Source organism: Serinus canaria, chromosome 12, assembly GCF_022539315.1.
Source record: "Serinus canaria isolate serCan28SL12 chromosome 12, serCan2020, whole genome shotgun sequence".
NCBI lineage: Eukaryota > Metazoa > Chordata > Aves > Passeriformes > Fringillidae > Serinus > Serinus canaria.
The window spans coordinates 11892535-11918681 of NC_066326.1; the positions used below are offsets into that span (position 1 = coordinate 11892535).

A 26147-nucleotide genomic window follows, 5' to 3' on the forward strand; every position below is an offset into this window, starting at 1 on the left:
ACCTGGAGCACAGCTGTCAACAAGAGCACCCAGTGCTTTGCCATCCTGCCAGTTCTGATTGAAGTTTGTGATTGGCAAGTAAGGAATTTTGTTCTGGATCCAGCCCAGCAGCCTCTGCTTAGGAGTCTGCTTCTTTGCATCATCATCACCTTCATCCTCCCACACTGGCATAGAAATGGAGTAGTGAAGGATAAGGGTCCATATTAGGCCAAGGATCAGCTTCAGGTTTCCATCAACTATGGCTTTACTATCTGGAAGACAAAATACATGCAACTGATTACCTGCCATTCTAAAGAAAAGAGGTGTATTTTTAAAACAGTGTGCCTGCACTCATGCAGGTAATCAAGGACAAGAAAACTGACCCAGGGCACTTGCAGGCATTTGTTCAGGTAGAGACACCATTCCTCACAGGAAGCATTAGGCAGGGCAAAAAGAGAGGAATCAAAGGATTCAGTGCTCTCCAGTTGTCACTTGCCCTTCAGCTTTATGGTCTTAGCTTAGGAGAAGTGGCAATTTAAGATCTCTAGTATTTTGATTTGGATAAGTACCATCTCATATTTTGTAATGGCATTTGTATCTTATGAAAAAGACCAAACAGCATGTGATGGAGGTCACAAAACCAGCATCCCAATAGGCATGATACATTGCAGGGCATAGATAAAAGCATCATTTAGGAAATACCATTTATATACAGAAACATGTCTCCCACATGCATCAATAACTTGCCTTGATAAATAAAATAAAGTGCTGCTATGTAGTGAAGACAAGCAAATACAGAATTGGTCTGTATTGGATATATCAAGATCTGTGTATGATCAGCAAATTGGGCAGTAGAAGTCCCTGGACAATCCTTTGCACCATCACACAAGACATCATCTCTTCACACTACAAATTCAGAGCTACAGAAAAGAAGAGCCAGCTTTGGCTTTTCTGTATCATGCTCCAGCTTAAGAAAAATTTATTACCAGAGTGGCCATGCTGCTGTTCTGCTTTAAGACACACTATGGAGCTAAGTTTAGGGCTGCTGGGTATCAATATCAGATTTTCATAAGCAAAGTCTGCAGGGGCAGGATGCCTTTCTGAATCACTTTGGCCTTGTGAAGTGACCACTACAGCTCTGTGAATTCACATGCCAGTTGCTTTAGCTTTAATGAGTCACAGACTGGATGCCCACTGTTACAATCATCACTGTTACTTTTGCTTTATTGATTTGTTGCCTTATTAAACTCTTGAAATTTTGAGGCGTGGGCTTCGTTTCTTACACCTCCCTCCCTCTGAGCCTGTAGTTGTTACTCAGGCTGTATTACACTGCTAAGAGCTCCAGTTTTTCCAGCTCACACAAATCAGAGCTCTTCTGTAATGTTTCAGGATGCTCTCAGCTGACAATTCCTCTTATTCCCAGCAGAATGTTACAGCACAGCAGTTTTTTTGTTCTTTCCTCCATTTCAAGTGCAAACTGTTACAGAAATCCCTTTTCAGTCAACAAAAGTTAAAAGTGACCTGCAAATCTCTGTCTACTCTCCAGTGCCTGCATCATATGCTAGAGTAAAGACAATTACAGCTGTATAAACTCCCTTCTGTGCCACCAGAATTATTGTACAGAAATCTTACAGAGTCCTAGCCAGCAAAGTAAAAGTGTTCTGTAACTGGATTGCATTCTCCAGTTCACATCCAGATTCTCAACAGGCCAAGTCCTCCAAGATGACCCTCCTTGTGCCCAACACCTACTGGGCATGCCTTACCTGCTCCTCTTCAGCTGTAGAGATCACAGCAGCAATCCAGCACCATCTTATCAATGCAAAAAGATCTACTACCTTTCAAAACAAGTGTTTATACAGAATAGTGATCAAGAATAGTAATTACCCTTTAACCCAATGCTCAGGCAAAGCAGTTAATATTTACATGGTTTCACAATAGAGCAGTATGTCCTAAACAGATAATGCTGTTACTTAAGACCTTGAAAGGCATTTGGACTTTCTGGGTAGTTAGTGTCTGGTTTCTACTCAGATTTATTTGCATGGGATTTTTTAACATCAATTTTGACTAATCTTACAGGCTTACGATGTGTCTGCCACTTGACTGCTTGCTGCTGATTACACATCCAGTCCAAGATACACAATAGATAGCTATGGGGTGATTAAGCCCTACTGGGTTTTAATTACAGGTTCCAAGGTAAAAGTCTACATCACACAAACAGCAGGTCTCCTAGCAACAACTAAACAGGCCCTATTGTTACCCTTTTCTGTCCTCTTTCCAGCTGAGCTACAAACAAGTCAGTGCCTTCCCTCCCCCTGTGCCAGCAGCTCCTTCATCCCACTCCATGGCACAACTACCAGGTCACACTGTGGTGCTGGAACACACCAATGGCCAGCCCACCTCTACTCCAGAAACGCCTCCAAGCTTTAGTTTCAGATTTATATTGACATCGGCATTTTTACTAGAGGGACACAGCCATGATTTAGTATGCTACAAGCAAGCTCATTTCAGAAAACTATCCAGCATTTCCAGGGAGGAATGCCAGCAGGACAGAACCACCTTGAGTACAATGCTACACACACATTACTTGAGATAAAGAATGGCTCATTTTGTATTTATAGCACATAAATAATGTCTATATGTGGCTGCACTGTGGTTACTGCAGCAACCAGCTGCGTCTTCAGAGCTGCCCCCAGCACCCCACTGCCCTCTCCAAAGGCACAGCTGGGCTGTGGCTCTTGACCTGGGGAAAAACAGCCTGTACAGGCTTCACAGCAAGAGCAAGAATATCACATCTCACCAGCCTCATCCAGAACGGCTGGGCACAGGGCTGCTGCCCTGATGACAGGAAAAGGTCATCACAGGAAAAGGACAGCTCTTCCTCTCTGGGGTTGGTGCCATTGCCACAACTGCAGTTTGTTAGCAAGTTAGCAAGCCCTCACAGCCTCCCAGCTTCCTGACAGGCATAGTGATCTCATGATGTAATTTTTTCCAAGCTAAGGAGGAGGGCTTGTCTGCTTTCATTTGGGGTGGGAAGTAGGCAGGGAGAAGAACTCCTGGGCAGGACAAGAGACCTTATCAGCACCCGCAGAGCTGCCCGCATGTGCTTCTCACAAGCACACCACTCCCAGCATTGGCTCACAATCCCTATCACTATATAGAAGAACTCTCCGCATTCAAGAGAAGACCAAAGACTAGCTCAAAGCAGGCTTAGCTTCCATGCACTGCTGTAAACTGTGCACTCAGCCTCACCAGAAGAGCCTCTGCTTTAGTGCTGCCTTTAAGATGAAAGCGGCAACCAGGAAGACACGCATCCATTCAGATCCTGTACAGGGAGCACAGAGCTGGCTCCATGAACACTTAGTACAACCAAATTTATAATAATATATTCCAATGACACAAGCACCAACAATCATTACTGCAGGCCCTGTTTGTACCCCAGCTCAGCTGGCTTACCACTGAATTCCCTCTGCTCCCTGGTCTGCTTCAAGACACTTTCTGGCCATCTCAGGCTGGAAAACAGATTACATAAACAGCAGAATCCCACCACTGCTTTCTTACAAATTACTTTTAGGCATACTTATTACTCACAGATTCTCAACTGCTCCACTGGAGCTCATAGTAAATTTACAACATGAGATGCACACTTGTGTCAGTGCTTCTGAACCAAACAGCCCAGCCCCTTGACAATTCATCTCCACCAGCCCCAGCTGCATTTGGCTTTCAGCTTCAATGACTTAGGTGGACAGAAACAAATTGCCTGCCTTCAGCTGTGAGAGCATGTTTACTCCATAGCACCAGCCACGTTTCCGCAGATTAAAGGAGCCCTCTCAGTACAGGAGACAGCCACTGGTCCCTGCCTTCCTGTGGCTTGGAGGAAGCAAGCTGCTGGATCTCATCTGCCAAGATCATTTAGCAGGGCTGAACCAACTCTTTACAGCATCACTGCAGACAGCTTTAATGTAACCTTTCTTGGAGACAGCATAATCATCTGCATAACTTGCTTTATTCATGTCACAGTGCTTATGTTAACCTCTGCAAGATGCCCTTACAGGTGTGTCAGAGAGCAATGTTCCCTGGTTTCCAGCAGGAGATGTGTGCTTTGGAGATCAAAGTCCCAGCACAGCTGACTCATACTTGCTGACAGTCACTGGACTTCTACTTTCAAAGGGCACATTTTTATGGGAAGCCCAGGCATGAAGCAGGAATCCATGCCACAGGCCCTCCCACTTGCTTCAACACGAGTACTTGGGAGGACTTTAGCTCAACTGGAAACAAGCAACTTTAGAGATGCCATCTAGAAGAGCCAATGGATGAAGGGTTTAGAAAGAGAGTTTTGTGCTGGTTTTGGTGGGTTTGGGATTTTTTTTATTATTATTAGAACTAAGAATTTTGTGGGCGTGATATGCAAGTTCTTCTGCCACTCTTGCTGTGGACTCAAACTTTGAATGCTGTAAGGTGACCACTTCCAGACAGTCTGCAAGTTCTTATACCTAGACATACTGTCCTAAACCAGCAAGAAGCAAAAACCACAGAAATGTTTAAGTTCGGATTTAATGCAAACCTTCCTTCTCACCTGCACTGTTCAATGTTCATTTTAACTTCAACTCTCCAACTTGCTTTCCTCCTCTAGGAGTACCCGATGACAATCCAACATCAACAAAATAGCGGCAGCCATCAGCAAGACGCAGCCCCCACTCAGCTACAGGCAGGCAGGAGCTGCAGGAGCTGCTGTCAGCCCACTGCTGAGGTCCTGCTGTCAGGGTGCATCTCAACATGACACACATGCTGACTGCTGGAGAAAACCTGCCAGCCAGCCTTAAGCTCTTCTGCAGAATCAACAACAGTATTGAATAAGCAAGCATACTCTTTCTTTAAAAAAAAAAAAAAAAAAGCACCTATTTATAGCCTACAACATTAAGTTTTATGTAGAAATATCCTGCTTCCTAGTCAGCTATTAAGCGGCTGTCTAGTAGGGTGAACAGGAAAACAGGCTGAACCACAGCTCATTTGCTTCCATCACACCTCTGAGTCTAGATTGTAATTCTTCCACTTTTATTATCCTATTAACTAAGTGGCAACCAGCCCAAAAAATGGATTATGGCAATTCCATAGGCCAGCAGTACATACCACCAGTCTCAGTCTTGAAAAGGAACCCATTTTCAACTGCTCAAACTGATTTATAACGGTTGCTCTATACTAAAATACTAATACGATATGTTACACTTGGACTGCTAAAATCACATTCCTCAAAGCAAAAAGAAAGATGTCCAAGTGCCAGGGCTTCAGCTAGCAGTGTGACTAGTCTGAGCCAGCAATGTGACCATTTTGAGACAAATGTGTGTCATTTTTATGGCTTGGGCCACAAAAAACTTCCCAAATCAACCTACCAAGAAAAAAAACTGCCAGTTCTTGGTCCTCTACATTTCTGCTTATAGCTGCCCCAGGAGCCAGTACATGAACTGAAACTTGGCACTGGTTGGAAGCTTGCACATTTATCTACTCCATTAGAACTCCCTAAATTCTACTTGGAACACATGGCTTGAACAATATGACCTTTATTAGATCTATAATTCTACAATTAAGAAAAAAAAAAAAAAAGCATTATAAACAAGTGTGTGATTAGTCTCTTCTGCTCATGTGCAAGTCTGCTCTGCATTCCGATTAAGCATAAGTACTACCCAAACTGTGGCAGTGCTCCTTGAACTCTGCCCTACAGCAGAGCTGCAAGTCATTCTCTGCTGGACAATTCGTGGAAACAAGCTACCGAGGCAGACAGCTTCCTTACTAAATCAAGCTAGTCATACAGCCTGTGGAAGTACTGCAAAACAAACGAAGGACTGAAAAAGCAGCTTTTGAGTAGTGAATTTTATTTTTTAAAATAGTTTCATGGCTGAGGCTGCAGTCAACACATCTTGTTCACTATCTCAGAAGCTTTGCTGCTGATTTTCATGCTGAGAATTTAAACCACAACCAGCACTGATCTTTGCATCCACCTTCTCTAAAAAGTGGTCTTCCTCTTCATTTTTTATTGTCTTCCATATTTAAACTTTTTTTCTATGCATTGTATGTAGGGAGAAACCAAATCCATGGTTCTCAATACAAAACAAAGGAGAAGTCTCACTAACAGCCCTTACTCCTTATTTCCAGGCATGGAAGGAATTTTGTATAGCACACACAAAGTTCATAGTAATTATGGATCAATTATGAAGAGACTGTAGGAATTTTAGATCTTAGCATCTTTAAGTGTCTGAGCATTTCCCCACTTCTAGTTCTTCTCATTTATTGCTAAATAGCTATAGCAGCTATGGGACAGAAAATTAAGCAATGATTAGGGCTTAATCTTCTGGAACAAAGAAAACACCACACTGAGCGGAGCCACATGCCAAACAGAAGTATGCAGATGAGATGGAGCTGAGCAAGCTGCCCAAGGAAATTCTTTGCTGAAGCATACAGTATGTGTTCACAGGCTTACCGTGTCTGCTAAAGACATTAGCGACATCCTCTGTAGGGATAGTATGTCTTTAAATCAATTACAGGGGTTCCTCTGTGCTTTGAGAACATACTGCAACCATTTCCTCCAGTGTCCCTTAAGCCCAGGTCCACATCCCAGCTCCTCAGGGCCAGCACATGGCTTGTGCCCTGCCACGTGCAGCCACTCACCCCACGGAGGCACAGCCTGTGCCTCTCGCACAGGGCCGGTTTGTGGATACCTAGCTGTGACTGCCAGCCTCTAACTGCCAGTGCTCCAGTCCCACTGCAGCTCTGCTTCTCTGCAGCATCTGCAGGTGGTACTGTAACCCCCAGGACAGCTGATCCTCAGCAAGCAGCTTACCTGAGTCTCCCTAGGCTTTCAGCTCACTGGCTCCCAGCTGAGCACCCACACCCTGACAAGGCACAGCCACTCCTCAGCTTCACTAATGAGGCTCAGGGATTCCATCACCTGAGGAAGTGTATCTTCAGGAAGTCTAAGTGATACACCATGTACACTCAGAGAGCCACTAAGCTTTTTACAAGGTAGGTTTTCCAGAGGAGGAATGACTTTTCACTGGAGGGTTGTAAGAACAGTAACTGAATGGTGATCTAGACATGGGCAGGAGGATGGAAAAGAAGACAGGGTTTTATTTTTTTGCAAGAGACAGAAACCATTTTCTTCTAGGCTTACCAGGGTGACTGGTTATTAAAAAAAAAAACAAACTAGTAAGATTCCTTTGTGAGACAAATCTTCATATTTGAGATATTAAACACTAAAGAGGGTTTTAAACTATTAAAGTAGTGTTTACTTCAACCGGATTTGAAACCAATTATGTCAGAACTTCAGGCCACTGTTGCATACGTCACCCTGTACCGCCTACTGGTCCATGTTGGGCCTCTAGAAAGGATCTCATGAGGTGGAGCTGGCAACTGAAAAAAAAAAAGCTCAAATCCAGTCCTTTTAGTGTAGGTTTGTCAAAAAAAAAAAAAAAAAAAAAAGTCACACAGATTTTTAATACAGTACAGAATAAAAATAATCAAACCAATGGAGCTCTCAGGAACAAAGTACAGATTAAAATAGCTCTGCCCAACTTCTTAATAGGTACCCAGAGACCACTCATGTCTCAAATCCAGAAGAGAAAGGCATAACACAAAGCAAGTTTAAGCCAGCAGTATAACAGCAACCAACCCAGCTTCTCCAAGAGAAACTGAAATCACCCAAGGGGGCTTGAAGGAAAAGTCAAGAATTTCAAAATTAGGAATTTTAAGCAGCTGGGGGAAATAGTCAAACTGTGGGTGGCTTATGATCAAATTCCTTAATACTTTCAGTCTGAACACACCTAGGTTTCTGCTGCCTTAAGTGCCATATCCCAAGTTAGGATATGAGAAGGTAAACACATTACTCTTACATCCAGGAAAAGCTGCAGACAGGTGTTAGTGCACATCCAACCCTTGCTGTGAATACTGTTTGTGAGCACCAGGAGGGCTCCACACTGCTGGCACGCTGCTGGGATGGGATTAGCAGTGAGCAAGGATGCCATACAGAACAATAAGAGCTGCCATTCACTGTGGCTATTTCAGACCCGGCTGCTCCCGGCCAAGCAGGTCCCCAGTCACAGCTGCAGGACTGCAGCACAGATACCGAGCTGAACAGCATACAGGAATGCTGTGCCCATTATCTGAGGGTGGGGGGGGAACAAAGGAAGGCGTCTGAATGTTCTGCCTTTGTAGAGCAGCAAGTTGCCATGAGTGCTGCTTTGTCCGCAGCCAGCGAGCCCCTCGCCAGCCTGGCGGGAGCAGAGTGCCAGCGCCACACTAACCCCAAAACCCCGGCTCACCTCGAGAACTGGCACAGCCGAGCCCACAAGGGCTTTCCCCAGTCCTAGAACCCTGTGCCCCACCTGCAGCTCTCGCCCCATACTTGGGCAGCAGCACAGCGGGCTCTGGGCCTGCCACAGCACGACACCACCCACGGCATCACTGCCAAAACCACCCCACAATGGGCCCTGTGAGCCCGGTCCCTGCACCAGCAAAGCACATTCCCCGCTGCTGAGCTCATCCCAACGCCCCTCCGGTGCTGCTACCGGCCCCAGGAGTGGCTGGGACACCGCAGCTCCCACGTGCCTGTGCTGGGGACAGACTGCACTGAACCAGCAGGTGACATTCAACCCCTTCGATGGCAAAGATCCACGTTTCCAGGGAGGAACGAGTTGAAGCTGAGTGGCAGAGCAGCCAGCCTTCATGCTTCACTATGCAAAGGAGCCCAAGGCTGCATGGGACAATTCTGCTCCCCATGGGCTCGAGTCAGCAGTGCCCCATCCTCCAGGACAGCACAGCCTGCAGCATGGCAAGACTGCATCAGCTTCACAGACAACAGGAGGATTGGGAAAGCCTCCGGACAACACCTGGCAGCATGGGATGGAGCTGTAGAGAAGGGCTTCAGGACAGCACTCACACGGACACTCAGCACCAGCAGCCCCAGGTTCAGAGGTGGGGGGAGGGAAGCTCCAGGCAGCCATGGGGACAGCACAACACAGGGCGTCCAAGTGCTAATTAATCATCCAGGAATAACTTGAGAAGGAAAGTCCCTGCAATGGGGAGTGAACATGCCAGAATTGGACTTCTGCTAAATGACGGAGGGAGAGGGAAGAAGGCATCCTCCTGCCTTCATTACACTCTGCTGAGAAACACTTGACTGAAGCTGAGAAACTTTTGAAACCAAGTGACATGACACAAACTACACCTCCCTCCTCTAGTCATGAGACATGAGAGAATGATCCTAGATCCGGTCTGCGCTTCCCAGGAATCAGTACATTTACTGCCATGGCACAGGAAGGCTTCACCTTCCCATCAGAGCAGACAGCAACACTGCTAGCCAATTCACAGGAAAGGAGTTTCAGATTAAGCAAGACACTAAAATTTTAGTCAAACATGTAATTGTCTACACCTCACAAAAAACACTTCCCTAGGAGTCCAATGAACTCAAGGTTATTTCACTCACATATGCAAACAAAAAAAGCATGTCCTCACAACACAACCTATGCATACACAACTAGAAAGCCAAGCCTCTATCAGAAAGGCGGAACTGAAAAAAACAACTGTAGTGCCAGAACAGTGCAAGTGACACAACAAAGCTACAAACTGTCTCTGAAGTCTAAGAGGGCTGTAACAACCATCTCTGTAGGATTAAGGTAATCCTAAATCTCAGGTTACTTCAAGTCTCATCAAGGTCAAAAACCCGTCTAGTTCTTGCAGAGACCTCCCAAGGGCTGGCAGAGTCTTTACTGCTGTACTGTATCTCACATTAATGACTTCATGTTACCAATCTTCAGTGCAGGGGACAACAGGAAGGTCCACCCTCAGGCACTGGAGAGAAAATAATTGGAAGACAGGGCTACAAAATAAAAGTTGCCTCAGCAAGACCAGCGAAGCAATATAATAATGCAGAGGTTTCCAGGCACCAAAGTGACCTCTGTGCTACTAACGTGTTTATTCACACTGGGGGTAGGTCAAGATAGTTAGATGAAACAGTATGTAAAATCCTGCAGAGATAAATGAGCCTATTCAGATAGGGCTGTCTAACATCTCCTGTGTAACAGACGCCAGGCACAAAAGCTGCAAGGGATGGACTTTGTGAAGCCAAAACCAACACATTTGAAATTATCAGAACTGATTACTGTTTGGGGAAATCCTTGGCCACAACATAAACCAAGATTCAATTTTTCCATTTGAAACCAGAATTGCTACACTGACTGTGATTCACTGTGCACAGGGCTGCTCAAAGGAAATCCCCATTCATGCAGCTCTGCACAGCTCAAACCATCTCCACTCCACACTGCAGCACCAAAGCACTTAGGATTGGAGCACATTTTGTGGTTTGGGGTAAGTAACACATCAGAAAGTAACCTACCAGTTACTTTAGCTTTACAAAAGATTTGTGGTTTTTCTCAGTTTTGATCATCCCTGATTCTAAGCATCTAACAGCACTGCTCTATGTGGGCTTGTTTTGAAGCACATATGCCCAGGTACCATCCTACAGATGCTCTACAGCCCTCTGCAGCTTAATGACAGAGTTAGTCCAGCTATCACTGTCCAACCATTTCCCTGAAAAGCAACAGGCAAGGTAATTAATTTTAACACACTTTGCTCAGTTTGGCTGGGATAGACTGAATTTTCTTCACAGTAGCTGGAAGAGGGCTAGGTTTTGGATTTGTGCTGAAAACCATGCTGATAACACAAGGATGTTTTTGTTGCTGCTGTGCAGCACTTACATAGAATCAAGGCATTTTCTGCCTCTCACCTCACCAGTGAGTTGGCTGGGGATGCAGAAGAAACTGGGAGGAGACAGCAGACCCCCCATGACTCAAGGGATACCCCATACTATATGATGTCATGCTCAGTACAAAACCAGAAGAAAGAAGCAGGGGGGACATTTGGAGTGATGTCACCTGTCTTCCCCCGTAACTATTACATGTGACAAATGGCTAAACACCTTCCTGCCCGTAGGAAGTGGTGAATAAATGCCTTGTTTTGCTTATTAAACTGTCTTCATCTCAACACATGAGTTTTCCCACTTTTACTCTTCCCCTTCTCTCCCCCATCCCACAGCAGGGAAGTGAGTGAGCAGCTGTGTGGGGCTGAGTTGCTGGCTGGGCTTAAACTATGACACGTGCAATCATACCTTCAGTGTAGACTGGAACAGACACTTCAGAATTACCTCCCAAATCTGAATTTCATCAGTTTATTTTCACATTCAGACATAGTACTCACTCAACACAAACACACAGCATCAAAAATCATCCAACACCCACACACCCCAACCCAGAACCGTCTCACCAGGCCACTGCCCTTCAGCACTGCTGTGATGATGTCAAACACCTAAAATGAGCCCTTATCCTGTCTTCAAGCCCCAGCCATCACCACAGCATTGCCATGTGAGTGTCCAGCAGGAGGGGGTGACACACACAGCCAGGCTGCTTTCTGCAGCTTCACACTGAGCAAGGATGTGCAGGACACAGTCACTACACATGCATGGCCTGGAAAGTATTGCTGCTTTTCCGTGACCATTATGAAGGCGTCTTCAAGCTTCTGTGCATAAGCCAGCTAGACTTAATTCCCCATGAGCTTTCACATACAGACACCTATCTTCCACCAGAAACCATGACTAGTACTCTCCAAGAAGGAATGGGGTTCCTTTCTTCTTGAAATTCCAATTCTTAAGTAAACAATATTGTGTGCTGTATCTTGAAGGAAAAACGCTCTCCCCACTTTCTGGAGAAACAATGAAGCTCGAACACATTTCTGTATGCTTGTGCAACACAGTACACACACTTCCATCTGCACATCACACAAGGCTCTCCCCTGCACGGTGTGGATTTGAGCCCTGTGTGTTTAACACGCCACACACGACAGCGCTGTGTTTATACAGTTTCAGCTACAAGCTGCTAACGTAAGGAATAGACGCTTGGCTTGAGGCCCAGATAATTCATCCAACTGTGGCAGCCACTATCAGACAGACAGACCTCTTTTGAGAGGAGCTTTCATGACCGGAACACGGCGCTGAATCTGCGGAGGCACAGTGTGCACGGGTGGTCTCCAAGCACCTTAAAGAGGACCAGCTGGGATTAATGGCACAGCCTGAGCACACATTAGCCCCAGCTGTGCGACACCCGCTCATGCAAACCATACACCCACACCTCCCACTCAAACTCACTCCCTGCACAGCAAAGCTTTGCTTCAAATGTGTGGGTTCTGCATGGCCCCAAATAGTCCAAGTCCCCATCTCACCCCAGCTGCCACAGGCTCACCAGCCCCAGGCCTCAGAACTATCCCTCCTGTGCCGTGCCAGGGCTCTGCTCAGGGGCCATCCTGCCACTCTCTTAGCAAAACGCAGAGACAGGTCTGACCCAACTTAGTCAGGAGCTGCTCAGCTGTAACAGGCTCCGGCTGCAAATGGTTTCCAAACTAGCCAGGGCTCAGAGGGATACTACCTTTCCTCTCCAGAGGCTTGACTTGAAATCCTCCAACTAAAGGCTTCACACAAGTCTTTCCAAACTTCACAAGCTTGCAGATCTCTCCCTAGTCTTCAGGAACAGCACTCCATCACACACATGCTGATCAAGAAGGGTGCAGGGAATTACCCAAATCCTCACCAGCTGCATGATCCCATTTTTAATCTGCAGTCTCACATTGTTCACATTTGCAAGCCTACTGTATTTCACATTTTTAACACAACACTAAAAATGTAGAGCACTGGCTCTAGAGACAATTTTTCTAGAGCCTAAGGAAAGGCTTCCTTTCCTTATTCTAGAAGGAATGGTTGCAGCAACTTCACAAGCTAAATTGCTCTGTCTGATCTCCCATTTCTCTTTCAGGTACCTACCAGGTTTGATGCAGCATTAGACAACATTGCTTTTTAGCAATTCCCCCATTTCACCGTGAAAAATGTTTACTGGCATGCTGTTACCTCCATCCAGCCACAACAAGAGCCCCACAGGTGTTTATCTTACTCCCAGAGGAAGTATGAGCTGCTTCTTTCAGCTTTACATTTGAGTTTAAATACTGCTGCTAACCAGGTACTGCTTCAGAAGTCTGAGATACTTTTCTTAGAGATAGAATAAGAAATATTCTGCAGCTTGTTAAAGCCTATGTTTAAGTAATAAAGCTGGTTAATTTAAATATTTGCACTTCCTCTGCCTTAGGCAGTGCTTTCAACCAATAGCTGCAGCACTATGTATGAAGCAGCTCATTTTTTCCTCTTTCCAATTAAAATTTTTCAAAGAGACATAGTTTTATTCAGTTATTTATCTATGTCAGAAGAAATATTTCTTTACTCAAACTCCAAACTAAGAGCTAGGCTACAAAACCACAGCAAAATTTGAAGTGTTGAAGTAGGGCTTTATGCCACTAACTTCAGATGGCTTCCCTGTTTGAGTCAAGAGTCAATCAAAAGAACTTTCCACCCAAGAAATCCCAAACATCTCCACTGTTTACAGGGCCTGAACCAGCAGCTCCTCATTCAAGTCTGCTGCTCATAGTGCTTTCACAGCAAAGCAAACCTTCTCCATGACACAACCCTCACAGAGTAGCTCCAAACTGCCTCTTTCAAGAAAGCAGTAGATTGAGATATACTGAAGTGAGAATCCCAATGGCAAAGCAGTTCTATGGGACAAGGTCTTTGTAATACCCTTGTCCAGGAGTAGCACATACTTCTACCCCTGTAGCTGCAGATGTCTGCAAGTCATTAGCATGCTCAGCGATGCTCACTGAGCAGCCACAGATCATCCAGTGTGACAACACCAAGGGCAGTGCTGAGCCACCCCGCTGTACAGTGGCTGTGAGCTGAACACAATCATTGTTTCTACACTCATGTATTTGGAGAGAACCTGGACCACTAGAACTACCACAGGCTCTTTGTTTTTTGGATGCAAAAAACATAACTGGCCACCTGGGATCTGCAGGCACACTGCAGCTTCGGGATCTGCAGGCACTCCTAGGTCACCTGACTGTGGCCTCCCACCAAGCAGACAATTCACTTGGTCACCGGCACTTTGACTGATCTGGCAATCCCTGCTCCTGCTCAGCACTCAGGTTAGGCCAGAGAAGTACTATTAGTACAGGAGCTGGTTTATCAACATGCAGCAACCTCTTCAAGCTGGGGTCTTCTCCCAGTCAGCTGTACTGGGCTGTGGCATGTTACCCTCCCCACTTTGGCCACCCAAGTTCAATGTCAGTGTTCAGTTGTCCAGCACATACACTGCAAGTCAGCACTAAATAGCACAGGAAGACATGATCACAAAATACTGAGAGATTAAGGTGGCACCACCATAGAGGGTCCTCCAGTCCTGGTTTAAAACCCTCCATGTCTTAGTCCTGACTTTTGACAGTAGCAGTGTCCAGCACTGGTGAGCTCCAGCTGTGGCACCAGCAGTCACTGCCCTTTTAAGTATCACCACAAATTTTCCAGGCAGTGACCAGCCCAGACTTTCTGTTTCCTCATAGCTGCATTTTTACTACATGCCTAAAAGAGTTACCAAAATACATAATCCCCAGAGACAACTAAAGCTGTTTCTATTTGACTTTTAATTAGATCATTGATCTTGTTCTAGTGGTTACATGAGCTATAGGATATTTGCATGCAACCACACTGGTAATCAACAGCCGGAACAAAACTGAAACAACACGATTAACATCCCAAGTCTTCCCACAGATGGTATTTTAAGTCTGCTCAGACATTAGCTGGTCCCCCACAAGGGAATTTGATAACAAACCATGTCTGAGGAAGGAACAACTGCTCAGAGAGCCATTGCAACTACAGTGACATCAGCAAACAGCAGCCCTTCAGGAACGTCCAGTTGCTGAAGGAGGCTCAAAGATGCCTGGACTTCAGATTATTTGGGAGACCAACAAGCAGAATTACTTCTAGTTTTGCAGAGAAACCCTACAGATATTCACTGTCTAGCTGTGATGGTGAGGCAACTTATGATACCTTGCACCATCAAGATGACAGTTATACAACAATTTTGTTTAGCAAGCCAGCATTTCCTGTTCTGTAGCAAGGATCAAAAGCAGAGAGATAAATCCAAGACTTGTGTCTCTCACCATGACAGATACAAGGTGTATCTTTTATACTGTCGGTTCCCAGTGTGGAAGATGCATCCAAGACAAATGCAGGACCCTGCACACACACCCCAGCTCAGGCTCTTTGCTCCTGTAGTCTGAGACTAGGGAAACCTGCTCCTATCACTCACCTTACAACAAAGGGAGGATCTGTGCAAAGCTAAAGCTCACCTCCAAGATGTACCCAGCAGTGTTTTAGCACTGATACTTAAACTAGTTCCAAGACCTGGCTTGCCAGTATTTGCCTATGGAAAGTCCACTAAAACTGCTGCACCTACTACTGCAAGGTTGTTGTGAGAAGAGGGAATGCAAAACAGTTAATTACACCAATTAAAAGAAACACAGATAGAGCAAGTCAGTATCTAGCCAAGGGGAACAGCATTTCCTCTTCTGTGTTTGAATAACCTTCAAATGCACATATCATGGGTGTTTGCTCAGCACAGCTCTGTATGCTGTGCCTTCTGCTGCAGGGCCATAGAGCAGACACAACATAGTGCACATAACATAGCTCACCACTTGCTCATTTTGGGCCCACCAACTACACAGTGCATTTTATATAGGCTCAGAAATGCAGAATACATTGTCTCCTTACAAGAGAGGCCACAGAATAATCAAAACCAGTAGGCAGCCACAAGCACACAGTGTAGCCCGAAATTGCTGCGGGCTGTGAGGTGCAGATGAGAGCAGCCACCAGCTTCCTACTCCCAGGTCAGGCTGGGGCAGCCCCCAGGGCCAGACATGCTCACAGCACCAATGCAAAAGATAGGAGTTGGCATTTCAGAGCAGCATTTAATAGCTCAGCCCAGAGCTCATCACACAAGTTTCAGCACAAAAAGCGTGTGGAAGCACATCTGCTGTGGACTAACAGTTGCCTCCAGTGCTTTCAGCTGCTGCTCTGCAGCAGAGCAGCCATGCAGAGGGCTGCGGCCAGTGTTGCAAATGCCTGCATCCTACCCAGGCAATCAGGATGCAGCAAGAGCAACCCCAGCAGCATGGGGAGAACAGAGGGCAGCTGGCAGTCTCTGCTCAGCACAGCACTGACACCATGCCAGAACCAACCCCAGCAATGTGACAGTGGGATGTGCTGCAACAGGCATTGCCCAATTTGCCCCTCTCAGCAGGCAGGCTGAGTGTCTGCGTGGCAGTCTGCGCCCACCTCGCCCTCAGAGGAGCCATCATTTGAGAATGGTGCTGCCACACAGCCTGGCCAGCTCATGCCAGAGTAATTCAATGCTCTGACAAATAAATGTGTCATGATTTACAGCATGGCCTGAAGCAAGGGAGAAGGGAGCCACAGCCCATGATGTCACTGCAGCCCACAGTCATTTTTGTGCTGTTACTGGGTAACGTTGGCAGGAGAGTTCATGCAACCTGCTGCTGCTGTTAGATGAAAACAGCTTGTCCCTTTGGAAGAAAGGCCACAGACTATGGTCAAAGCTCTGCCACTCATCAGTCTGATCAGTAAAACTTGCTATTTTTCAGTGACCCAGACAAACTAACTCTGACATATCTGCTGAACTTATACATTGAAGTATTTACTGTATTTACTGGTTCCTTCCCATTAGTTTAGTTATCTACTTCTCCAGGTTGTAAGGAACAGCAAAGGGCCATCACCTGACTCAGAGGAAGCATCCCACTAGTAACTAGACAGTGCAGCTACTTGTGTGGCCATTCTTCTCAGACACTTTAGAGAGACATGGCTGTTTTCTTTCAAGAGCAATATCAGCAGGATGTTCAAAGAACTTCAACCCATCACACCAGGGGAAACAGAATTCAGCTAGTCCACCCTCTGCCCACTCCCAGGCAGCCCAGGGCAGAGTCTGCTGCCTTACTTACCACAAGGGAGGATGTGCCAAGCAACCCTTGCTTCCCCAGGAACTTGGGCAAAGCTTCATTTGGCTGCTGTTTGAAGTGGCCTAGCTTGTATTCACTGACACAAAAAATCCAGCTTATTTTTGCAATGGTTGTATTCCAGTTGCCATGTACAAGCACAGTAGGAACTAGACATAGCATACATCACACAATGGATGTTAGACTTCAACTGCTTACAGCAGGATAGTGCTTACAAGGATTTGCAATGCATTAGGTGAATTCCAAGTCCACCACAGCAGATCCAATCCTCACTGTGATGTACCAGATATTATGGAGGCATCTCCAAAATTCAAGGTTAGCTGCAGGAGGGACAGAGAGCCAAGGGAGGCTGACAGACAGGTTAGAGACCACATCAGAGCCTAGAGAACCATCTGGTTAAGATACAGCATACACTTACTGCAAGGCTTTTGAGTACAGAACTGGGATTTATCTCCTAATGATGACCTAGAAGAAAGTCCTCCCTAACAGATTACAGAGCACGAGTTCTTCCTTAGGAGGCACACAAACAACCAGGAGTGCAACTACACAAACTTTTGCCTTGTGGGGAAAGAAAATTTTCACCAAGTCCCCAGAAGCAGAACCTAGGGGGAAAAACTCACTAGAGTTTCATTGCAAAAATCCAAATAAACAGGCAGAGCTTGCTTAACCCATTGCACAGAACCTCAGATCTCAGTTGACTCAACTCTGAACCCGAGGTCAAGTTCCCAGGAAGAGTAAGGGTAGCTCTACTCACCCCACCCAGTGGGGGGGTTGCAAGAGGGTCGGGTGAGTATCCACTTTTACCACGCACACAGATAGACAAGTACAGCAAACGAGAAGATACAGAAACAGCTAGCACAAGTTTCACAGACACAGTATCTTCATGAAACTGCTACTCTTATTCCTCCAAACACCACCTAAACACACATACTGTTCCCCCACCACTTTTGACCATTAGCAGGAATTCAGCCTGTAGCAAGCTAAGTAGTGCCATATAGTGAAAGCTGTACCACACAGCTCAGATCTCCTAACAAGGGTAAGTGGTACCTTCCCCTAGTCTTTTCTACATATATTTTGGGTTCGAGTCTTCTAACAGCAGTTAACATTCAGCTACACAGCATTTCCTTCCTCTGGCAGAGACACAGTTGGTAAATCAAATTTCGTTTTTCTTGCCACATCCAAGCTGATTGCAGCCATCTACCCACCCCATCTACTTCCACTCAGCATCACTACCATGCTGCACGCCTTCTCCCCATGGGTGGGTACTCTAGAACAGGACCTACAGCACTATCAAAGAACACCAAAAAAGCAAGAAAATCTCACAGGCACCCACATTTTTTCTACAGGAAGCCTGTCTACATCACCAACAGCCAGAGTCACGCTCAATGCTTTGTAAGCAAGAGCCACTGTGACAGGCTCTTCAGGCACACTGGTACCACACCAGACACAGCCAAACACCAGTTCACTGAGCTCTGTGTCTTTTATACTGTAATGACTTATGACTCAAGTGACATATTCATGAGCTTACTATCATGCCAGGCAATCAAGGAAGACAGGGCCACTTGATGCTAGTGGCAGGGACCTGGTAAGCATCACAGTACAGCAGAGGTTTGGTCACTCCAGCATAACCAGCAAAATGCTTTTGCTCTGGTATGCTTGCTAAACATGGATTAGTGGTCTAAACTTAGAAGACCCTTGTTCAGGACCCAAACTAGCTGCTCAAAGACTTTTTCTGAGCAGCAGAAAGAAAACAGAATTCTTCTGCAGCTTGGGGGATTCAGAGACCATTGTTTTACTTCCCATTGCTTGGAGCAGACACAGAACAATGCTGGCAACATCACAGCACGACCACACACAAGGCTAACCACATTCTTAGGTTACAGTTGTAGGCTAGAAAAGAGTTATCCTAACCCATTTAGATTTAAACATCCCCATGTAAGTCAATACAGGACGTGGCACTAGAATATGGAGCAGTTAAGACTTCAGTCCATCCTGAATAGCTGGCATAGCCTTCAGTGCCTTAAATGAAAAAGCTGTTTAGCACATTAGTCTAGCTGGCCCTAAGTAATTTTACTGAAGTTTGATCACTTTACAAGTTTCCGCTCATATGTAAAAGAATGCAAGAACAGTCTGTGTAAGCTACCTTAAAGTCTCCTGTAACTTGGAACTCAATAGCTCAGGCAAAGACACTTTTTCATTAGACCAGCAGTCCAACTACTGAAACAGAAGGTCCTGAGGAGACCAAGCACCTTCCAAAGCTGAAGCAATCACCAGCAAAGAGATCCACTGCACATCTATCAAAAATTATTTTCAAGGGGAAGGAGTGTAATATTTGCAAGAAGCAGAAATCTGCTTCCAAGGCACACTGGATACTTTCCAGAAAGCAGCATCCAGGGAAGTCACAGATAAGTGGCAGACAAAATGCAAGTGTATTTTGACTATGTCTTTATGATGTGTTAATAGAACATTGAGTGAGGCAAAAGAGCCCTTAAATGTACACAGGCTGAATACACATCTTCTTTTTTCAGTTTTCAAGGACCTAGCTCTAAGCATTACAGGACAACACATTTACTGTTTTACAATAAACTAGTTTTCCCTCTAGAAATGCATAGTTTGTTTTGTCACTCTTTAATGTATCAGCAGCATAGGGAAGAAAGTTGGTTTTCAGCCATTTTCCTAAAATGAAATTTCTATAAGGTCCTCAGACTCACAGGTCATGATACCTTTACCTTAAGCACACTACAGACCACAATGTGTGCATCAAGTACTTGATCATTAGTCAAAACCCTACCCAATGCACAGGTTAGGTTTGGTCAGTACTTCTGCAGCTGGGATATGCCACCACCAAACTCACCATGAGGCAAGTACCAACAGACCATGACTATAACCCCATCCTCTCCTAACCCATCTCCTTCCTGGCATAGCTGAACTCCCAGGAGGACACAGGATGACCACAGAAACAAATCTATAAACAAATCACACAACACGGCCAGCAGTGGATCCTACTGCCATGGCACTGCCCATCCATTGACTTTCATTGCCACTTCACATCCTGCTGTTGTGAGGCAAGCCAGGTCAGCTCATGTACCTGGTGAAAGTGTAACCTGGCAGAGAAACCACATTTTTCAGTTTTCGCAATCTGACTGAAGCAGCCCAAGACCCAAGACAGCAGTTTTACTCAACAAGGCAGCTTGGCATCCATCCTCCCTCTACCATTGACACAAAGCTGCTGGATGAGCAGTGGCCAGGAGAAGACTGCCAACAGGTACTGAGCAGCAGAGTTTGCACCTAGGACCTGCTGGCTGCAAGCTTGGGTGCTACTTGGCAGGTCTCAACCCAAAACCATCTGCCAGGCTTCAGTTGGCAAATGCCTCTGTTTCTAAGCTACATTAACTGATTCTTACTACCAGTTACCAGGGTTTCTAGGGACAAGCTCAACACCAAATTAGCTTCAACTCCCCTCCCTTCTCTGTTAAGCCATCTGTAGAGTCGATCAGGTCCTTCAACCAAGAGAAAGCCCTCATGCTCTACATTCCTGGCATCCTACTCCCAATGCCAGTCATGCAGCATGCCACTCAGCACCCAGGAATCTGCAATTATCTCAGTCTAGCAGACACTGGAAAAGGCTAGACTTAACACTTGTTAACACTTCAGCAGCTCAGCAGCCACCTCACTTTGAGCAGAGGGCTCCATGAAGTCACCTGCTCCCACAGCAGCTTTTTCAGAGCATTCACTCCCATCTTTGCTGAATGGCACAAAGCACCTATATGCTTCATGGTCTTTTTTACAGTAGATCATACATGCAGTCCATTTTGCATGGAAGTGGAGACAGTTCATGCCTAGAAGAAAAGCTTCCTGAAACTAGCAGAAGACTTTGAGCAGAGACTAAACCAAGGGTAACAGAAGCAGGAGAGGCTGGGCTTCTAATGTGCATCCAGAAAGGTTTGTGGTCAAATACTGTGTATAGCCAGACTTATTTTAAATAGACAAACATTGAATGCCAAAACCTTGCTACTGAAAAGGTTTTGAAATGCGGTTGTAGTACAGCAGCAGTAGCTGAGCTATAACACATGGCTTCCAAAATGTTCCTGGAAGTTAAATAATAACTGGAACAGGCACTGCATCCACTTAGCAGAGGTCTGATGGCATTATTAATGCCAGAAATCCAGCAGACGCAGCTGTCAGGTTTCCCTAGTTGATTTGGCTCAGAGCTGGCCCTAAACACCCCAGGCCCTAAAGACCAACCTGGTCATAAAAGTTCTCCACCTAGAGCCTTTACTAGTTGTTTGTTTTTTTTTTTCACTTCAGCTCCAGGGTCTGCAATGGCCCTGGTTTTGTTCAACAACACAAAAAAGACTAAACAGTAGGGAAGAAAAAAAAGCCTCAAGTTCTTCAGAACCTGCAGGGAAAAACATGCCAGGAGCAGGTAGTGATCCCACCAGACACTGCATCTGCAGGACAGGTGCCAAGGGCTTAGGCCTTTCAACCCAGCAGAGCACTGCAAGGCTCACTCAAAATGTCTTTTTTGGAAAGGGCATTCAGAATGTTTTTTCAGGACAGGCTTAGTTTATCCAGGACTGTACAGTAGGGCTCCTGTGCTACTCCTTGGCTCCAGCTCAGGTGGCAGAGCACTGATGGAGCTGTACACTCCTTCATGCTGGGATATGGCAAAAGCATTAGCAGTCATAGTCATTCCATTCTCTCAAAGCTTCACGTTTTATCATTATTTGGTTTTTTATTAAATTTTATTTGGTTTTTTAATAATCAACACAAAACAGGTAAGCTGTAAAACAAATAGACATGTCTTAAATGCTTACAGATACCCTGCAGTTCAGCCTAAACATGTAAAAGAGCTGTGCTGCTGCAGCAGCATTTCTAGAACGGAAGTCACTGAAAGCCAGACCTGACTGGAGTAGCCTTGATCTCCCAAGCCCATCACCCTCGGGAAGTTCCACAGACAAAGAGGAAGGCAGCTGAAGCAACAACATTTTTCTAGGGAAAACAATACAACAGGAGGGGAATGCTGGCCTGGTGTTGGAGCTAGTCCAGCACCTGGCACAGAAAGGTGAGCTGTGATGTTAGCAAAAGCTCAGCCCAGGAATCAGCAGCTGCAATTCGAGCCCCACTGAGTGCAAAGGGAATCCATCTCTAAGTAAATAATTAGCACCAGCTTCATTCCCAGCTGCAAGTTAGCTGTTCTGCCCAGGGAGGACAATCAGCCACTCGGGACCAACAGTCCTCACTTCTTGTCCAAAGCTTCTTTTACATACTAGCACAGGGGAAGAAGAGAGTGAGTACCCAGCTACAGGTTTCCAGAGAGGGTCAGGTCTCCCCCAAACTGGAGAAGTTTCTATTTTCTTGCTATTGTAGTTAAAGCCTTTGAAGAGAAACAGCTTTTACCTTGGCCAAGCATTTTAGACAACTGGGGAGAGCTACACTCACCCAAATTCAGCTGTGCAATTCATCGAGGCCAGAATCATCAGGAAGCAGTAGTTATAGTTATCTGGCAAAGAGCCAGAAAAGGCATTCACATTCCTTCCCAGAGATCTCTCAGGCATTCAAATTACTGCTTTACACAATACGTTATGGCCACACCTGAGCTATTCCCCAAACGGTCACCGAATGCATTCCTGAGGGATCATCCACAGTCCGAGGTGCATGCCAGCAGCCTTCGTCTCCAAACCACCAGCTATCAACCAACTGCACGCCCCAGTATGGCACGGGCAGGCAAATCTTATGCCAGCCTGGGTGGCAGTAGCTCAAAGCACCCATTGCCTGGGCTTAGCAGGGTTCCTTGAACATTTCCTGCCGCAACTTATCGCAGCAGAAAGATTGAGGAGAAAGTGCAATCCTATTCAAAAGCTGCAACTGTGCTAAGGCATCAATGCTAATCTGAACACTGGCATCATCTACTGGGCTGTGGTGAGCAAAGTCTCCTAACTCTCCTATATTACCTACGGCTGCAGCTATTTCTGCACAGCCGTGAGAGTCTGGCTCCAGCACCGTGCCGGAGCCCAGGTACGCCCGCACAGCTAGAGCGGCATCGTCCTGCCGCATACCCCTGCCGGGCTGCGGGAGGGGTCAGTGCCTGGAGGAACTGGCTGCACGGGAGAAAACACGCTCCGGCACTATGTTTCTTCAGGAAAGACCTGGAAGCAAAGCTTCACGTATGAAGTAGTGATCATGAGGGACGCTGAGGAGGACAGGAGCTCACTGCCAGCCCCAACAGCCGGGCTGTGAGGCAGCCCCACGGCACACACATCTCTTTAAAAACAGAAGCAGCAGAAGCCCCTCAGCTTTCGAGCCCGCAGCCCCACGGCCCTGAGCCCCGTCATAGTTCCGCCAGGCAAAGGTGCAGCGCAGGAAAACACACAATTAAACGAGAAAACAACAAAACGGCCCGCCGGAGACGCACTCACCGATGGAGACCAGCTTGATGCTCTCCCGCTCCAGGAACTCGAGGGCCACCGAGACGTTCTCCAGCTGCATCTGGCGGAAGGTGGGCCGCTGGTGGTACTTGCGGTACATGCGCTTCTGGCTGAGCACCTCCAGCAGCGCGATCAGCCGCAGCCCGTCGCTCAGGTCATGCTGCAGGTTGCCGATGCGCTTGTTGACGCAGCGCAGGTGCTCATTACACCAGCGGGTGAAGGTGTTCTGCTGGATCCGCTTCCAAGGCGCGTCCTCCGCCAGGTCCTTCTCGGTGGCGGGCATCTCGCCGTCGGGATCGGCCGCTCTCCGCGCGCCCTGACCCCGCGCCTGCGTGCTCATGGCCAGCCCCGCTCCGCCTCCTCGATCCGCTGCGCTCCGCCCGCGCCCCGCCCGGCCGCCTGCGGGGAGGGAGGGAGAGAGTGAAGAGCGCCGCACTCAGCGGAGGCCCCTCTACTTTTCCTGCTCTCACTGCAGCCGCCTCCCCGCTACCCAAACCGCCCGGTCTGCGCGGCCCCGTGCAGCCACCCGGCCTTTATCCACGGGGAGCGGCACGCCCTCCGCCCCAGCAACCCCGCGCCCCGCCGCACCGGCCCGCGGGGGCCGGCCTGGGATGGGATGGGATGGGCTGGGCGCGGCTCGTCTCGTCTCGGCTGGCCTGGCCTGGCTTGGCAGAGCCCTTGATGGACCGGAGACCACCCTGGGTCGACACTCACCTGGCGAGGTGCCGGGCGGGGCTGGGGCGCGGCCCTCAGGCACGGGAAGGAGCGCAGCTGACCTGGCACTAGTGCCCGGTCGGGGTGCAGCCCCCTCGCCCCACAGACAAATGAAACCCGCAGTAGGAACAGGAGCGCAGCCCCCGAGCCACCCGCACACCCCCACCACAGCCACTCTCACGCGACGCAGGTCAGGCCGCCAGCCGTGTGGCGGCCGTGGGTGGATGCAGCCACGGACGGGTGACAACTCCCCGGGCCTGCAGAGCTGTGCAGGGTGGCCGGTAGAGCCGGGGCTCTGGGTTGGGGGGATTCGATTCTGCACAGCCCGCGCCGGGAGAGGCTGAGGGTGCTCACAAGGGGTACGATGTGGCAACGAGACGGCAACCTCTTTGCCGACACACACGACTTTATTGGCCGTTTGAAAATAATAGAAACCTCTAAAAGCAGTCAATTACGGTTCGAATTCTTGGGGGGTTCTTTGCTCTTCCCCCACTTTTGTGACTGATTTCCTGGCGCGCCACGCCCTGCTGACATGGGAGACTGTGACTTGCCGCTGACTCATTTGATGACAGCAGAGTCAATAGAACCACTCCAGCTGCCTTGCTGCAAACTGAATTTTTGCAGATTGCCAAGATATCTCAATAAACTTACGGGGTCCCTGAAAGCTGCGGTGAGGTGTCCCTTAGTATTCCTATCCCGAGGGGAGCCTGTGCCCACCCGCTCACCCAGCACGCACTTACGGTCTTGGCTTTTCTACCGGGAGCTGCTCCACTGAATCAAGCGAAGTGTGTGCCTGTCTACCAATTTACATCAAGGCTGCCACTCTGAAAGGTGCAGGTGTCTGTCAGAGAAAACAAATCCATTAAAATACAGTCAATAAAGTCTTATTTAATTAAATCACTATAGTCATTCTCAGCCAGAAAATTAGAATACAGATGTCCAATTATTTTCTTTCAAGGGTGTTATTCTAATGCCTCCACTAAACCATCGCACCATGGTTTCACTCCAATGACTTAATAGATCCTTTCCCCAGAATAATTTATATTAGATGCATTTTTGACAATAAATTAAGAAAGAAGCAAATATAAAGGTGAGGTAATGTGGGAGTTATGTCTAAACTTCCATTGTTCCCTAATCAGCATTGCCTATTTCAAAACTATCAAAGAAATCAGAGATGAGATTTAGTATACTGAAATGTTGAAGTGTATCTCATGGCACAGCAGCGACTGCCCTTTCCTCAAATGACTGAGCCAAGCAGCAGGAAGTTTCTTTTATTATTCAAATAAAACTGACATTAAGTGAAAGCTTTTATTTACAGAGCAAAGACAGTGCAAGGCATAGAGATGCTGCAGTCAGGGCAGGTTGTGTCTCTGTGAGCAACTCTGTCAGCGTAGGCTTTTCCAGCCCAGGGGAGAGCAGCCTGGAAACATGGAGCTGTGTCGCAGTGCCTCTTCGAGTGTGTGCTCGGAGTCACCCGGGCTAGCTTCGGCACTGCAGGCAGCGAGGGACACTCTCCTGTTCCTCAGCAGGTCGGGAGAGCGGCTAAAGGCTTTCACCTTTCAGACGCGAGACTAGCTGGACGTCGGTAGAAAAAGGAGAGTGGACTCCAGTTGTGGGGGGGGGTTAAAGTCCAGGTTTATTCCGGAGCCCGAACTAGATGCCCAAGGCAAAGAATCCAGCCACCTGGAGATAAGCCAAAGTGGGGTCCGCAGGATGTTATAAAGGGGGGGGGGGGGTAAACCAGGGAGGGGTTTGCCCGCCTGCCAGTGAGAATACAGGAAAGCGTGGGGATCAGGGAAACGGGCAGGTAGGGGACCAATAAGGGCCACCCGAGAGAGGGGCCCCGGTGCCTGAACCTATCACTCGACGCCCTTGGCAGAAGTTTCTAGAGGGAGGGGATGGGCTGTCAAGTGAAGGACAGGACACCGGGGAGGGGTTAAGGGAAGGGTTCAGCCACTTTTGGGGAACAGGGGGAGGGAGTAGGGAGATTGACATTAAAAGGATGGGAGGAGGCAGCAGGGGCAGAACCATTCTAAAGGGGGGAACTGGGATAAACCAAAGTACAACTTAATGCAACTAAAACAT

At 47.2% G+C, this 26147-nt stretch overlaps 1 protein-coding gene across 3 annotated transcripts in view; it reads right to left on the reverse strand.

The window, feature by feature from the left end:
- FLNB (filamin B) overlaps positions 1-23836 on the reverse strand; it is a 70734-nt gene extending 46898 nt beyond the window's left edge. The window contains exons 1-2 of one of the 3 annotated variants that reach the window (XM_009091078.4): positions 23340-23836; positions 3-251 (exon numbers count right to left, since the gene is read on the reverse strand). In XM_009091078.4, coding sequence (XP_009089326.2) covers positions 3-251; positions 23340-23688 — 598 coding nt within the window. In that variant the 5' untranslated portion in view covers positions 23689-23836. The remainder of the gene's footprint in view (positions 1-2; positions 252-23339) is intronic. The other 2 variants (XM_009091079.4, XM_018915080.3) reach the window with 2 other exon arrangements.
- Between the last annotated feature and the right edge of the window lie 2311 nt (positions 23837-26147).